Source organism: Tachypleus tridentatus, chromosome 8 (assembly GCF_004210375.1).
Source record: "Tachypleus tridentatus isolate NWPU-2018 chromosome 8, ASM421037v1, whole genome shotgun sequence".
Taxonomy (NCBI): Eukaryota; Metazoa; Arthropoda; class Merostomata; order Xiphosura; family Limulidae; genus Tachypleus; species Tachypleus tridentatus.
Genome location: NC_134832.1, coordinates 38,921,281 through 38,939,683, shown reverse-complemented (window position 1 = coordinate 38,939,683; position 18,403 = coordinate 38,921,281). Strand labels below are relative to the sequence as shown.

At 31.5% G+C, this 18,403-nt stretch overlaps 1 protein-coding gene across 2 annotated transcripts in view; it reads right to left on the bottom strand.

Annotated features, from left to right (window-relative positions):
* LOC143222208 (cGMP-inhibited 3',5'-cyclic phosphodiesterase 3A-like) overlaps positions 1–18,403 on the bottom strand; it is a 247,057-nt gene that overhangs the window by 54,295 nt on the left and 174,359 nt on the right. For both annotated transcript variants that reach the window (XM_076448339.1, XM_076448338.1), the window contains exons 2-4: positions 14,374–14,619; positions 7,181–7,407; positions 3,642–4,239 (exon numbers count right to left, since the gene is read on the bottom strand). In XM_076448339.1, coding sequence (XP_076304454.1) covers positions 3,642–4,239; positions 7,181–7,407; positions 14,374–14,619 — 1,071 coding nt within the window. The remainder of the gene's footprint in view (positions 1–3,641; positions 4,240–7,180; positions 7,408–14,373; positions 14,620–18,403) is intronic.

Genomic DNA, 18,403 nt, shown 5'->3' with positions numbered 1-18,403 from the left:
AAGATAGCTTAAGAACTTTATATCAAAGACCCCACCCCACTGATACACATTCCCAGCAACCAATTAGCAACCCTTATAGAATTCACTACCACCAAAACTAACTTTTTGTTCAATAACCAAAACTACCTACAAAAAAATGGCCTAAGTATGGGGAATCCTGTGTCATCATTTCTAGCCAACATTTTTATGACACTGATTCAATCTCAAGTGATCATTTCAGCCTTACACCTGCCACTGTACTGGTACAAGTATGTTGAACGCGAGAAAAATAGCCAAATAACATTTCCTAATCTCAAAATCAGAAGAACCGATACACAATTTAAAACAGAAATCCACAGAAAAAAATGACCCATATTGGACTGTGCATATGAAACGAAGTGAAAACTCAATATATTAAGAAACCAAGTACACTCAGCCACAAAACTATACTCACTCAATAAAATTAATGATGAAATCAACCAAATAAAACAACACTTCATTAACATCAACAAATTTCCTTCAAAAAACATTGAAAAACATTATACACACCCACCTAAACCAACAACACAGTCAACACAAACAAACAACTATAAATTCAAAGAAAAAACAAACTATAAAACCTCACATTGTTGCATACCACATATTCCAAATATTAGCAAAAAATAATCAATATTTAAAAAAAAAACACAAAAACAACTTACAATAAAACATAACATTCCAGTAACACTAAATTTATTAAAAACAGATACAAAACTAAAAACCATACAATGTAAAAACTACATCGACAAAAAGAACACCAACATTATTTATAAAATACAATGCAACAACTGTCAAGACTTCTACATCGAGAAAACAAGCAGAAAAATGGAAACCAAATTCAAAGAACACAAGAAAATACCTTTGCACGGTTTTCGAACACTGCCAATCAAATAAACCTAACATAACCATATAAAACATCAATATACTAAGTAGGGAAAGAAATATAAACAAACGTAAAATGAAAGAAGTCCTACTTATACAATAACTCAAACCAAAATTGAACCGTTATAAAAGAACACCTTTATATTTATATTATATAACAACCTAACATCTAGATTTAACGCTCACTACAATTTCGTACCCGTTTACACTCTTGTTCTTAAGACATGAGCCTGGCACCGGTCAGTTGCAAACTCTTTTGTTTACCTGAAGATGACCGAAGAAGACCAAAACGTTGTTCTGTACTTTATTTTAGTCAAAGGTTTAATACCCATACCAGCCGTCTTTACAGTACATTTATACTTCCTACTTACTTTCTTACGGTTTCTAGGTATATTAAATTTTAAAGTTTTTGTTAAGATTCTAATGTTGTTCTGGTAATACTGTGTAATGGAAATGTATTTTCGTCTCTTTATATTCTTGAAGACAATGTTTGTTTTTTTTACGAAGAAGTAAAAATACGTACGAGGTCTTAACTTTTATACACTGTTAGCGAAAGGTGGCTCTAGGTGTTATTATTAAAAATATTTGACATTTTACCAAAAATAACTTGTATTTATGTACACACTTGAGAAAACTCCGACTCGACTTGCGAAATAAAATATTTCTATGTATTTGACCATGTATTAGTAGTTGTTGAAAATCAAACGAAGTATTTCTTTAAGAGTGGGTGTTTTCGAACTATTAACGGTGATTTTTCTTTATTGGTGTCTATAATACATATTTAACCTACATTAAAGTCATTGATTTTGAAACAGGATAAAACTATATAACTTCTAGGGTGAAGGGAATATCACGTGCTAATGGAAAGATAGAATGAAATAAGTCATTGATATGTTTAACTTAAACACGAAAAGTTCTCTCTAGTTTATAGATTAATCTTTCTCACAATGTATTTTACTTTCACTATGTTTTAAAACTTATTTTTTACAAATTCAGTTTGTTACTTCTCTCTGTTTTCGAGCTCACGGAATATGTAAATTTGTGTTGCGATTTTTTACTGAAAAAATGTGTAGGATTTTATGATAATTTCCGACAAATTTGTATAAAACATGAAGCTTATTAATTACGTATAGAACTTTACATTTCTTACGATAGATTTGTGACACCCTTCTTTTAGGTTAATTTATATGTACACATGTTTGTGGTTAAACACAAAATTATAGAGTGGATTATTTACATTGTACTACCGCGGGTTTAAAACTCAGTCTTAGCAGTGCAATTCTTTACGCTTAACATTGAGCAACTTGGAAGCTTTGTGTACATAACGCTATGTTTCTGTACTAATAGTTTTAATTTCTTTGATTCGATACTGAATACTTTGTTATATTCCCAAAGAATTGCCTTAACTATTATTTTTTGGTAAGACTGTGAGGTGAAAGTCTATTTCTCTTCAACGAAAGCACAGTATTGTTCATACAGAAGGCTGAGTACGTTACATTAAAACGATTTTGAATACGGAAATCAGCAAGTTATGTGATAATTACAGTTCACAGTGAAACTGTATGTAGTAAGACAACATTTATACATTGTTTGGTGTTTTGTAGGTAGTGTGATGCCATCTAAAGTTAATCGCTTTGGGGGAAGGTATGTAACAAAATATTCATACATTCAAGTCATAATGATTTGTGAAGATCGGCGATTTATTATTTCCATGATGGGGATATTTCTTACTTTTAACTGGTATTAAAAACAAAGAAATGTGGAATATGGAACATTTCTGAGTGCCATATTCATCAGTTAAAACACTTGCAACAAGTCATACCCCAGCCGTGGTACGTAAAGTGCAGCATCTTTTAACACGTAAGAATCTACCCAACAACATAACATTCAACGGCAAACGCCGTCCACGTAACCCAGGCAACATAATCAAGACGGATTTCCATTAGCAAACAAGGACAAGAAGGTATAGTTTTGCCCAAAATACGACTCCAGTCATACTTCCCTTGGAATACATGCGAATACATACCGGTTAAGTCTCCCGAGGCAACTTTTGGGGAGACAGAATGTATTCCAAAAATATTTTACATTTATTAGACATTTACGAAAACAAATGAAGAAGGAATTTAATGGACGTCATATCCTTTAACATAACATTAGCGGGCTACGAATGATCTGCAATGACTTTTTAGTGTATTTTGCGAAATAATTAAAAACGCCCAGTTTACATTATCTTTTAACCTACTTTCTGTACCCGATTTGTAAAAAATATTTTGAAAGGTGAAATGTTTTATTATCCAAAACAATTCAGGACGAAAGAAGCCTAACACCTATTCAAGGTTCGAAACCACCATGTAGTTGTAGTTGTTAGAACTAATCAATTATTCAAAATATTGTTTTGAAAAAAAAGAAACTAACAACAGGTGTTCACTGATAAGAGATTTTTCACTATACATGTTGAGCTTACAACAAGCTAAATAACACATTCTCAATGTAAAATTACTATTGAATAATTATAAATTGAGGGGTAATTTAACTTAAAGTAGCCATAGATCAATCCTTTATACTTCCAACATACATAAAGACATATATCCAGTAGATACACAACTGTATCACGTACAAACGTATTTCTTTTTGTTAAGTTTTGTAAACATTTCATAATTTCAAACGCGTTTTGAATGGAATTTTAAAATTTATTTGTACATTTTTAAAAGTTTGAGGGAGTAGTTAAACTCTATTCTTACCTCTCTTTCTTTCTCTGCAACGACTGGAGGCATATCATCATGTGTAACCACTAATCCAGAGGATCGACTTGTTTCCTTCGTATCAACGACCTGTGTTCGTGCTCCACACAAGCTGCATCGGTAGCTGTCGTTGAATGTGGATATTTGAACACCCAACGACCTAGGCACACGATTTTTAGCTTGTGTTGATCCAACGTCACCAGTGGAATCTTCTGGAACACTTCCAGCATCATTATTATCACTTCCGCTAGGAGAATCGTTACTGCTTTCGTAATCGGATGTTATATTTGCTCGGCGAATACAAGGTAAAGGTGGTAAATGCTTACTTGTTTCCTCGTCACGTGATTCGTCTTCAGTGGTCTCAACATCACCATCTTGGTCATCAGCAGACGTACTTTGGGCGATGTTTGCTCTATCATGTACAGCATGAAGGGCAGAAATATCAGCTGCAGACAATGGGTGGAGAGTACACACTGTCTTCCGTTGTCGTCGAACTTGTTTTCCTAAGCATGCAGCAGCAAAAGCTGGAATCGACGTCGTGGAATACGAACGAGCTTTGCTTGGGAAAGGTGCTGCTTCCCGTAAAGAGCGACTAGGACTAAATGAAATAACAAACATACAAAAACAGACTGGTTTGACGTAAGCGAAGAAGTTTAAATTAGAAGTATAAAAAGTTTGGCTATATATATTATAAATAATTAGTATTCCTTGGAGACTATAATGGTTAAGTAGTTATTAAGTAAAATCCATTTGTAAAAGTAAAAATTAACTGGATATTAACAACTCTGTTCCACACGATACGTAAGGAATTTCTAAACACTAAAACAAAAATCCTAGCTTAAGTAATGTGCACATATATTATCATGGCTGGATTGTTCTAGATCACTAATTTACATATAATTCTCTGACTAGTATATTTATAATCAGAGCAAGTCTATCGTAACTCACTAACTAGTATATGTATTATTAGGACAATGTTATTTAAGGTTAGTATTTAATCGAAGAAATTTTATTTTTACTTATTGTTCGCTGCGCTATCAGTAGGTTAAGGTTATTTTAACTGTGGTATGACCTCGATACCATCAGTGTAAGGTTTACCTATCTTCGTTTACTTCTTAATCTGACTATCATCAGGGCAAGATTTATTACACTTTCTGCTTGATTTGCTGATAATTAAAAAAGGCTACTTTAACTCTTGCATGATCTGATTTTTGGCTGTAAGGTTAGCTGTCTTGGACCATTGTCTAATATGTATGTTTACCAATAAGGTATGGTTACTTTTACGTTTATGTTTGAAAAAAAAATCGAATATGACTTTTTTTTAATGATGTCGTAAGCTCTCTTAAAATATAATTTATTTCGTTACAAAGAATAATAAGTACTCGGTGGTACTTTACATGTTTCAATTATTGGATTCAAAATTGTTAAAGTGAATAACTTATAATCAAATTATACTTGACATAAGATACAGATACATATTTTTTATAGTTCATCATGAATGGCAAATCTGATATTCGTGTTAAAGGATCAAGAGAATAATTTGAGCTATGCTGAAGTCCGAATTAGAACAAGCTGTATTTAATGTAATATTGGATCTAAGCATTGAAAAAAAAGACGACAAGTACTGGCCGTGGCACTCATTTGAGGAGTTAAGAGAAGTGCATTTTAAAATCCAAGCAAATTTTAATGTTTATTTTTTTTTGCTTGTGAAGGAGTTAACCAAGTTATTGATCCACCCCATATTCAAAGATCAAATTTTACGTTCTTATTTTAACATTATCGCAGTTGAAGATGTAGTGATAACGTATTTTTTAGCTTAATAGTAATATATTCTAACATTTTAAGATAGAATTCTTCTCTGAAATGGAGAATAAGCAGGAAAAACACACCATCACAGTCGATTAGACAGTGATAATATTACTTGTGTTACAAGGTTTTGTTTTAGATGTTATTTTAGTTAATTACAGAACCTTTTAGTTGTTGATCCAAATTATCATTAGTTGCACCTCGGGCACGTGAACTTATATATTATTAAAAACTTATATTGTATTCAAAGGATTTTGTTTGTCTTTAAAGTCGATGAGCCCTTTAAATCTAATTTTATTTAACACATTAAATATAACAGTTTGTCAATTTTTACGTGTATATTTCTATTTAAGTACTATATAAAAATTCAGAAAACATTTTCTTTTGAACATTTGCTTAATGTTTTAAACTTCTTTTTCAAAAATACTTTGATGTCCTTATATGTTAAATGTTCTGTATAACAGTGTTTTAACCAGATTTTATTCAAAAATTGAAGGATTTAAACGTTCAAAATGTGAATAAAGTCCTATAAAAAAACGAATTTATGGCACACTTTAATGATAAGTATACTTTGGTTATTTGAGACACGTTTTTATTCAAAATGAACAGAATGACAAACCTTCTTATTAGAAGTTCATGATACATGAGTTCATGTATCCAAAATGCTATCAGAGATATTCTGGACCAACCGTTAAAATATAGTTTTTTCAGTCAAATAAAAGAAATCCTACAACACCAATAGTGTTACCGTCCACTACCTAAACCGATGCGATGTTGTGCCTATCTCCAGCTCCTTGCAAGACATTCACCTTTAAGCCATGAAAACCAGTCCTTAACCAGAAGATTAGTGCACTATCACAACAGCTTCAACTCTAAAATTGTTAAGAACAGAATATGTATTTTGATCATTGAACAATGAATAAATGTAAAGTAATAACAGAATGAAACATAGTTTTCAAGAAACGTATTTTGTTTTGTAGCTTCCAAGTATTGTATCATATTAATATAGAAATTTTACGCCCTATAGGAAATTTTATAGGATCAAATTACAAAAACACTTTTAATAACTACTTTACAAAAAATATACCTTAAATAACCTCTAATTCTTCAGCTAATATACATTTTATAATATTAGATATTAACAAAAGATTGATAGCTGGGAATTATATTAAAATAAGCATTAAAACAATTTAGAAAAGAGTATTTGAACTCGTTTTGGATCATGGAAAGGATACGACTGCTTATTGCTAGTAGTTGTTATTCAGAGGTTATATCTTATACCAGCAGAATATTTTTACCCACTGAACTTCAATAGTTAAACTATTTAGTAGAATAGTATTGATGACAGAATGCTATTTTTTTCCCATTATAATGTCTGAATTTATCAATAGCTCGGGTGTGGAAACATTTTATTATACTTTTTTGTTAAACCACCACAATCTAACATGACAACAATCGCTTCATCATTTGTAATAACAACATTTTTTTGAAATGTTTTCTAGTTTTGCTTTATTTCAGAGAAAATACTTATAATTTCATTTATTTCTTACCTGTCTGATCAACCTCAACCTCCCAAGATGATGAACATTCTATCGTAGCACTGTTTAAATCCAGATGCCTGACAGTTAGAGTTATTCTTATTTCTTGATCAACTCCAACCTCTCCAGATGATGAACTTTTTGTCGTAGCACTGTTTTAACCCAGATACACCTAATGGCTAGAGTTATTCTTACCTATTTGATCGACCCGAAACTTCACCAAACGATGACCTTCCTGATGTAGCACTGCCTAAACTTTGAGAGACCTGTTCGTTAGAGCCCAAAGGGAATCTGAAACTGGTGGTACGTTTACGGTTAGGCTCTGGTTCAAGTGTAGGCATGCCAGTAGCTGAAGTGGTAGTTGTCCAAGTACTAGCTGGCATTCGACGTAAAAGACTAGGTGGAAGGTTTTTTCGCAGTCTCTGTAAACAATTCCAGATTATAGTGCAAAAATCCAATCAAAACGTTTATTACTAAGAGATTGACTTTGGCATTTACATTAAAACTGCAGATTTGTAGAGTTTAATAACTTTTATTTCAATTATTACTTAATATATTCATTATACGAAAACGAAAAGTTTAAAAACTTATTATAAAATTTATTGTGTTATTTTCATCACTATCGCATAAAAATTTTGTTTGGAATTACGATGAAAGATATTGAAATTTTACAAAATTTCTTAAAGTAACACTACAAATAATAGAAAGTTTCAAATATATTTACATTTTGTTGTTTATATTTATAACAGAAGGGTTGTGTATTTTTCTTATAGCAAAGCCACATCGGACTATCCGCTGAGCTCACCGAGGGGAATGGAACCCTTGGTTTTAGCATTGTACTTACCGCTGTACTAGTGGGGAGGGGGGAGGGCAAGAACACAACGACTTATCCAAAATACGAATATATTACCGTTAGTTGCATTCTTATAGAATACCATATGGTTCAAAATATTATAAAAATACATTGCACTTTAAGACATCCTTAGAACGATATCAAATTGCAGGTTATAATTATTAAGATACTGATTAACAGATCTCTAACAATAACTAAAATTACAAAAAAAATTAATTTCTCGCTCAAGCAGATGAAAAAGTACCAATTTTTTCATTCAGTATAGCAAGTTAGGAGAAACATATCCAGATTCTGTAAAATGACATATTCCCCTGTGATTCAACCTCCGGAAAATACTGAATATAGTGGCATGGCTCTCTTCTGCAGTATAGTTACTATGTCAAAGGAGCTGTCTAGAATGTGTTTTCCCGTCAGTTCCTGTCACACATTTGAAGTATTTATGAACCATTTTCAATGAAGAGAGAAATAACTTGAAATAAATAAATATTAATTTGAAGTTGTTTCTCGTCTTCATTGAAAATAATTCACTCAGCATTGAAAGTTTTAAAATGATAAAAATATTTATGACTAGCAGTAAAAAATAATTCAGTTTTTATTCACCATGATGGTTGATACAACAGCATCATTTGTGTAAAAGTTTCAGATAAGGTGTTACCTAAACGTTATATGAACGTAATAAGTCCATATATATCTATCACGGAATTTTAAAGTAGTGTTAACGTTACGTATTTAGAAAATATGCAAGGAATTAACTTATAAGTGTTTCACTTCTCTGTTTAGAACTTTAAAGTTGTTTTACTTATAAATTATAACGAGTAGCAAAAGCATAATTTATTAAAGAGAAAGCAATGATCAAAGGTTCTTTCTAGAAGTGTTTATGTACTTCACTGATTGAAGAAAGATATATACTATATGACTGTATCCCACTCATGGTCACTCGCTACGTCTTTTGTTTTCATAATTTAGCATTATAAATTTGTTGAATCAAACTTATCTGTATGATTCATAAGTAAAGACTGCTACTTAGTTGAAAGTTATCATAATTGATCGGTCTAGTAATGTAATGGCATCACTATTTAACATAAATTATTCATAAGGAACATGAAGTTTAATTATGTAACTATGATTTAATTTTAGCTTAATTATAGTTCTTCACTTTAATACAGGGTCCGGTTAGAGTTCTCGATTCGTAATCTGAGGGTCGCGGGTCCGAATCCCAGTCACATCAAACATGCTTACTCTTTCAGCCGTGGGGGCGATATAATGTGACGGTCAATCACACTATTCGGTGGTTAAAAAAGTAGCCCAAGAGTTGGCGGTGAGTTATGATAACTAGCCACTTTCCCTCTAGTAGCTAGTTATCATAATTTGGGGTCGACTAACGCAGATAGTATTCGTGTAGCTTTGCACTACAATTAGAAACAAACAAACACTTTATTACAGGATGCGTGAGAGAAGTTTCGTTACGTATGCCTTTTTCCCTTACTAAAAATTCATGCCTATGATAGGTTGCAAGATCTCCAGCAAAACCATGTTATATATTTACGTTTTCCCAAATGACAAACGCATTTTGCTTAAAAATAAAACTGATATCTGTTAAAATAATGGGCGTTTTTAAGAGTTTTGATTCAAAGTTTGTATATATTATACAGTCAAAGTGCATATTGCTTTTCATTGCCAGAAGTCTTCTTTGATTCTTCATTAAGTTCCCCAGAAAAGTCTTGTGTCATTGCACGATAAAAATATTCTTTTGTCTTACCCAAAATATTTGATAAGATGTAATTAATAACGTAACAATTTATATATTCATTTATGTTCTATAAATTATGATTATCTGGATTTCTTGGCCATTTGTTATACCATATTCAGAAAACAAAAGTTTACAGATGAAATTTTCTGTAGTTACTCCTTAAGTTTTGTTTTAAATTAGGTATTAACTTGTGATAAGAAATCCATTTATCTCTCATTCTTGTTATGTTTATCCAAACTTCAGTTCTAATAACAAGTGAACTGGAAAGTTTCTGAAATAATAAAGATAACATTTCTGTATTACACGATATACGATCTTCTTTTGTTTTGGCTAATATAAAATAAAACTCCACTCATTTGTAACATCTCACGAACTGTCAGCTAGTTGTTTTAACTTTTATTCTGTACTTATAAAAAATGTTTTCTCATTTCACAATTTAGAAAAAGCCTGAATATGTGACAGATGGATGTACCTCCTGGACAGCAATATTAGGGCTGTATATGTGATCTGCCATCATAAGGTCGATGATCTTATAAAGTGTAAGACCGGGAGATGGTTGTCTGTCACATAAGTAAACTAATAGATCCACCATCTATCTCATAAGAAGAGGCGTTCTCGGTGTATTATAGGTAAAACTGCTACGAATAATAAAAAAAGTAACAAAGAAGGAAGTTTAAAGATAACACAGAGAAAGAAATAGTTAAACAGAGTTGAAGACATGTTTATATAGCTCTACAAGATTTAACATAAATAACTGGTTACAATTTCTTAATTAACAAAATAGTATTTTGTCATTACAAATTAGATACGTTATCAACTCAACAGAACCCGGCATGGAGAGGTAGTTAAAGGCGCTTGGTTAACAATCTAAAGGTCGCGAGTTCGAATCCCCGTCATACTAGACATGTTCGCCCTTTGAGCCGTGAGGGCGTCATACATTTACGGTCAATCACACTATTCGTTGATAAAAAAGTACCCCGAGAGTTGGCAGTGGGTGGCGATGACTAGCTGTTTTCACTCTATTCTTACAATACTAAATTAGGGACGGCTAGGGCAGGTAGCCCTCGTGTCGCTTTGTGCGAAATTTAAAAGGAATAAACAATTATCTCAACAGAAAAAAATATTTCAAATTGTATATTTTAACAGGACGTAAAAAGATAATTTAATCTTTTAGCATTGACACCTTCAAGCACTACTATTTATAGCTACATTAACAATATATGTTGGCAGATTAGGGTGCTAAAAATAGTTTAAAACATCTAAATTATTTTAGAAACCCCAACTGCATAAAGTACCTTATAAAGTAAATTTCATAGCTTGGAGCCAGAGTTTTTTATTAAATGTAATTGTTGAAGATCCCATTTAAATTGAACATCATTTACAACTTGTACTGTCAAATTCTCTAGAATAGAACTGGTAAAAATTATTATTATATTATCATGATTAATTCCATGAAATGAAAACAGCAAACAGGAATAAAACATGTGAGAGTTACATAAATCGAAACCTTCTACGGCAAGAATATATAAACACTAGATTATCCGTTGAATATATTAAGAAATACTTTTTCAGTAATGTGTAGAATCTTTTTTTAAGTTTCTGGTAAATTTGTTTATCGTTAGTATTAACGAGGGAAAATGTTTTTATAATAATACTCTTCAAAATATCGCATTGATAAATGAATTATTACGAGATTTGTACTGACAACAGTTTTGTTCACTTTGCTTAACCAACATAATAACATAATCCAAATATAAGTGAACTTCAACATGCAGGTTATTATAAGATTCTAACCATAAATGAAAAAGACAGTTTTACAATAGTCGTATTGTAAATATAAACACAGCATTGCTGGTTGACATCGATAAATATCTTTATTTACTCATCAAAATTCCCTTTTGAAAGAAAGATTAATAATTACAAACAGCATTTAGCCACACTATATATATATATACATATACATAAGTCAAATACTTCAATACTTTTAATAAGACAGAACATTATACTGTAGAAGTGAATATGTTTTTTATTTTACAAAACTAACACTCCCAAAGCAGAATGTATTCTGCACAATCTATTAGATCGTACAGGGTTTAGCATGTTATATTAAAACGATTTTGAATATGTTAATCAGCAAGTCACTTGACACTTGTAGCGGATGTAAAGTCGTTAAGAAACAGTATATACTAGGAACATGTGTTTTTTACTTCGTGATGTCGCCAAAAACTGATCGAAATATATTTAAACATTCATATCATAAAAATGTTTTTAGATCGGGGATTTACAAACTCAATTTGAAAAAAACAGAAGAATATGGGTGAATTTGACACACTAGAACTACTCAGAAAGAAATTTCCAGTAAGTCGTCGTACCCCACAAAGATTAGTGGCCAAAGAGTACACAACATAATACTAAGGATCTCCATCTAAAAAAGCGCACATGTAGAGATACTGCTTCCATAACACATACGTTCAACTGTTGCATATTTCAAGTAGCCAGACAATGAAAGGGATTTTCATGTTGTTCTATACGAAAACCCACCGATTAAGTCGTTCGAAGTAGCACCTATGAATTTCTGTGCGGTGAGCTATTAAAATGATGCTGGAAAACCGTCATTCTTGTACACTAGAGGATTACATAAGCTTACAGGAAGAAGTGAAGTGCTTTGAACATGAAATTTTTAATGCGAAATATTTTATAATGGAAATTATCGCGCAGGCTATTGTTAAAATGCATGGTCGGAAGATGGAGCAAAACCGGACGTAGTGACATGGATTTGAATGATGAAGGACATTATTCATAATCATTTTAACATACGTAATAAACATACGTAACATACGTATAAAAATTTAGATTAATTAATTTTAAATTAGCACGAAAGTATAAAAATTTAATTTTGAAGCAGAAGTTATGTGGCGTATATTATTGGGGTTTCAGCTGAAAACATCGTTGACAACTAATGCATTCAATTGATCATTTTATGATAGTTTGGTCACTATAAATGTTTACTGTTTCCCATAATCACCTGCCCCCAGTAGCACAACGGAATGTCTGTGGACTCACACCGCTAGAGACCGGATTTCAAAACCTGTGGTGGGTACAGCACAGATAGTCCATTGTATAACTTGGCGCTTAATTCCAAACAAACAAACAAACCATAATTACCATAACGACTTTTGGCAAGCTTCTTTACAGTTAATCACAATAGGGTTAATGAGACCTAAGGTATATTTACATAAAAGCCTCATTGTAAGTAAAGTAAGCTCCAAATTTTCAAAGAAGATTAGTTTTGAGCTTTCTTTGGTCGGATATATATATAATAACTTTGGATAATATTTATTTAGACTTTAGTTTTAAGTTCACAAATTGTATATGTTAAAATAAATGATATTTGTTTACAGATGTGTTTGTCATGTAGATACCTGTCATTTGTCGAGGCATAGAATGTAGTAAATGTTTCGAAATGCACTGCTAACGTGCAGAAGACATGTAGAATATGTGTGATAAAAATTTATCATGTCAGAAACTGATAGGAAAAATATGGTGCGTAACACTTCGGATAGAAATAATATTTCTGTAATAATCGATATAAAATACGATTTATGTCACGTTCAATATTATAATACAACTGATGCTTCTGGCAAGTACAGAAAATTTAGTAAATACACAATTACTAGCTTACACTTAACTTGTGATGAAACGGATATCGTAGTCATGTACATGAAACCAAGGGGTTGCAAGCGATTTACGTCATGTGTAACGAATGTTAGGAAAAGAATGGTTTCTGCCTGTACACAGAGGCTGCCAAAATGTTTGACAAGCATGTCTGATAAGTTACTGGATACCTTTTATAATAGATTCATTAACGTATATTTATTTTAATATCTACTTTTGTGTTAGTTTAACATATATTTACATATGGCGTGTAATTTGAATTGTTAAATGTGTATTGCGAAAGTCCAGCCTGCTCTCTAAATTTGTAGAAGATTCTCAAGCGTAAGAATCCATAATGTACGATGTGTGTATGTAAATATGTTACGAATTAAACTTTCTAGAACATCTTATTAAGTTTATAAACCGACGCGCCAAGAGACAGTTTGAAATTGTTGGTTTGATACAGTTAGTATATACTACAGAGCTCGGAAGTTATAATTATGATAAACGCTTATTAATCGGGAAATTGCAAATACTTGATCAGGAACGTTTATTGATGACGAAAATTACTAACCGTTTAATTTTAGTGAAGTAACTTAGGATGTTAGTATTTCTACGAGAACATTAGTATCTTCGTCTGTAAAAAACTCACGTGTGAACAGTGAGAAATAGTTTCTCTTTGGTGAATGTACTGATATCAGCATAGAATTAACTTGTACATCGTGAACCGTCGATAAAATATTTAGTTCTAGACCAAATAGAAGATTCAATATTGTTTATAAGTTTGTAAAAGTCTTACTTTTAAACCATTATTTGTAATAATATTCTTATTATTACATCTTATTATCCGTCACTATAAATTGTATAATTACTTGTTTATTAAAATATAATTTTGTTAAGAAAGGAAATTGTGTGCATCAATCTTGTTGGCAAATATCATAAATTTGATATATATCAAATTCAATTAACTTCTAAATTAAAATTCTAGTTTCTGGATATTCGAAATTGTAATACGTAACGTAAGTAATATAATATTGGAGACTCTTTCAAGAGAGATTGAAATACGTAACACTTTCTAGTATATAAGCAGCATATGTACAATTATATCTCATTAGATATGAAAACCCTTACCTTGGGTAACGCAGAAGGCCTCTCTCCAGTGTAAGGTATTTCTTCAGTATCAGAACCAGAGTTAAAGTCCGTAAGAACTACACTAGCTCCACCTAGTCGATGTCTTAATTGTGGAGGTGAGAGGAGAGAAGCCAAAGTTCGGAGACCACTAATAATATGAGGAGGAAGATTAATGTCAGCTAGCATGTCCGTCATTATTCCGTGGGCTTCGGCCAGCAGAGCTACGTCCACAGTTAAAGTCGACCTCTAATCAGAATTAATATCGAATTAATAATAATATAAAAATTTTTGAGTTAAACAAAATATATACAGAGAGAGAGATTTTTATGTATTCGCACCCTGCTTCTTAAGAGCTACCTAGTCGCTCCTGATTTTGGTCTGAAAGTCTAGAGAGAAGACAGCTAGCTAAACGCACTCAATTTCAAATCTTGGACTGTTTTTGTGTGATCGAATAGTGGAACTTTTATTTTTATCGTTATATTCTTTCGGTAACGGGACGCGCATAACTGACTCTTAGACCCTCAGTAACTACCGGGTCACTCAAAATGCTTATAGAAAATTTTTGCTTTGTTGTTAAGCGCAAAACTATACACAGAGAGAGCTATTTGTGCTCTGTTTATCACCGATATTGAGACCCGGATTCTAGCGTTGTAAGTTCGCAGACACACCGTTTTGCCACTAGAATCCAAGCTGCACCGAGAAAGAGTGGAATTAAACAAATAATCGAATCTGAACACACGTAGTAAAAGCTTGAAAGATTATAATTGCATGAATTTCGTAATATATAAATACAGAAATCGTCAATATATTACATAATTTAATATACATTATAATTAAGTTAATTTAAAATTTATTTGTAATTTAAATATGATAATATCTTTATGGTTAAAATACTTTAAAGTATAATTCCTTTTAAGTTTTAGTCTGCTTTTTTCTAGTTTTCATCTACATAATTTAAGACACATACGAATAAATATAAAGTAAATTTCTAGTTTTATAAAGTTTCATTTATAAAATATAAAATCAAATCAAATCAATATCCTACATTCTTGCTTTGCAATTTTACTTATGTCACTTAAATTGTCCGTTTGTTTTGATTGTAGTGCACCTATCTACGTTGTGTCCACTGCAGAGATAGGACTTTGACATGTAGCGATATGAGCCCTCTAGCTTACTGCTGAACTATAAGAAATCACTTAAAAAACATTATTCTTAATTAGAGCTAAGTTACGGTTTAATGTTCGTGAACATAGATAGTAAGTCATGTGTCATGTTTCATACTGATGTATATTTCATACTTAAGCTTGATAATCATCAATATATGCCATTTATAAAAGCATTCGTTCTGCGATCTAACAATCAAAGATATTACAAAAACCGACACTGCAAACGTTTCTTTCATTGGAAATAATCAGTCGAAATCAATGTCATATTTGTATTTGTTAAGCGTAACTTTGAAATGTATATAAATTATGAGAGTTTAGTAGTAAGTTGAAAAAAAACATTCTGATTTAAATCATTAATAGTTACTAGCGGTTCACTTTTAATAATTTTATCCGAACAGCGTAGCGTTTGAAAATGTTGAACTTACTCCCACTTTGAAACAATGATGCTCCATCTTCCATGTTGCCCTTGAAAATACTCTCTCATTCTAATGGCTACAATCATGTACTATTTATTACTAGAAATCCGTATTTTTACTAAACTTTTTAAGGATCCTCTGCTGTTTGTGGATGTTGGCTTCCAAGAATACGTTTGAGCAGACAAAAAAAATCCATTGAAGCTTCATTGGGAGATTTGACAAAACAGATTTGCTGTGATTCCATTTTCTTCAACAATCTGTCTCTTCCTAACCGCCATTGATTTTTAAGGTGTTACTTTAAGGTGTTAGTCAATTTTAAATTTATATTCATTATCTTGTTGTTCATTATCAGGAAATATATTTAGTTTAATCGCGATGACAACCTTCATACTAAGGACAATTGGTAGGGTTGCTTAAGGTGTAATTTCAAAGCCTGTATTTGTGTTTTGATGTTAATTGTTTGTGCAAAATATTACAATATGTGCAAGTATTTAAACAATTAGTCAAACAGAGCACCATTTTTCACAATAGTTTAAAACGTCAAAAAAACGTTAAAATAAGTATATTTTCTGTTCTGTGAAACCACTGAAAACAATCACAGCTAAGTTAAACAGATCTGTATCTGTTTACCTAAGGTAAATCGAGAAATATTTACATTCTAGTCTCTCATTCAAGTATAGTTATGAACAAACATACTTTTACATCATATTTTTGTTTAAGACATACGTACACTATAAGACTCAATGGTATTTCAAAGTTAAATAAAAGATAAATTTCGTTTAAAGGTATAAACACTCGATACCTCAATCATGGTTTAAACGGACATACTCTTAAGTTTTACACTTGTGTTAATAAACACATACACACTCCACACATGGTAGAGACTTTCACATTTTTAAATGCATTTTTGGGGACTATTGTTTCAAACAATTTAAAAATATATATTTAAATTAGTTTGAGAATTCTTACAATTTATTATGATTTTATTGATGGCATGAACTGACAGAAACTATTTTGTGTGACATATACACAAACAACTTTCAAATTGTCTTTGCTGTGTAGTATATTAAAAAAACAAGACAGTGGTCATACTTGACGAAAGTTATGTGTTTTAATGTTCATGTTGTTATCTATAACTGATATACATAGAATAGATACTCAACTATTTATGATTAAGGTTAAGACTGGCAGACGGTGTGAGATATTTATATCAAAATCTTTAGAGCTAATGTTTATATTTGAACTCTAGCCTGCAGCTGTCATTCTTAAAATTACATGTGAAACAGCATAAGGTTTGAAGAGTAGACAACAACAGCTGCGAATTTTGTTTCACGATTCCATTGGAATAAAATGGAAATGTAGTTAGCTGAAATGATTCCATAAACAGCACAATATACGACGGTACTGGATATTAAATAGAATGTAATAAATCAGTAAAGTGTTCATAAAACATTATATTCACAATATACCAAACGTAGTAATTAACATAAATTACCTTGTCTAAAATACTATATTCAAAAATTTAAGTAGTTTAAGACCCAGTAGTTACAGGCTTATTAGTCTTACATGAGTTGTGGAAGAAGCTTTGAAAACTCTGATAAAACTTGGTTTGCAAAGTTATTTAACAGAATTTAGAAGTTTATTGGGTAGTTAACATGATTTCACTAAGGCAAAATCTTGCCTTACAAATTTTTGACATTCTTTGAAAACGTTACTGCTCATGTAGATTAGGATAAAGGTGTCGATTTGGTGTATCCCTATTTCCATAAAAGGTTTGTAAAAATTATCTCTGTACGTGTGGGGGATAAGTTACCTAATTAGATAGAAGAGTAGCCAGATAGAAAAAAGCAGTAGGTTGTTATAAATGGAGTTCAGTGAAACTGGATTAATGTCACGAATAGGGTGCTTCAATGCTAATTCTTAATACTTTTGTTCTTTTTTATTTCCATCAATGATATACTCAAAGAAATGGTCGATAAATTACTTACATTTGCTGATGATATCAAGATCTTGTTTGTTATTGGTTTGAAGAAAATACTGCTGCTTTACAAAAATATTTAAATAATATAGTGGTTTTTGCGAATAAATGACATATAGGTTTTAATTACAATAAATGTAAAATATTGCATGTGGGTTATTATAATTTGAATAATAAGTATAATTTGGTTGGGAATAGTTTTGGAACAGCATGGAATAAATAGAAGTCACAGATTAAGCCACTTTCGAAGTACTATGTTCAGTCTAGAGTTCCTTACCCTAGGAAGGACATTGAATTCTTGGAAAGGGTTCTGAGGAAGGCTACTAGAATGGTGCCTGGAATGGAGGGACGGGATTGTCATGTGAGGAAAGGTTAGGATATCTGAAATTGTTTTCTCCTAAAAAAGTTAGAGAGGATCTGATTGAGGTGTTTAAGACTCTAAAGAAAATTGATAGTATTGATGTTTCATA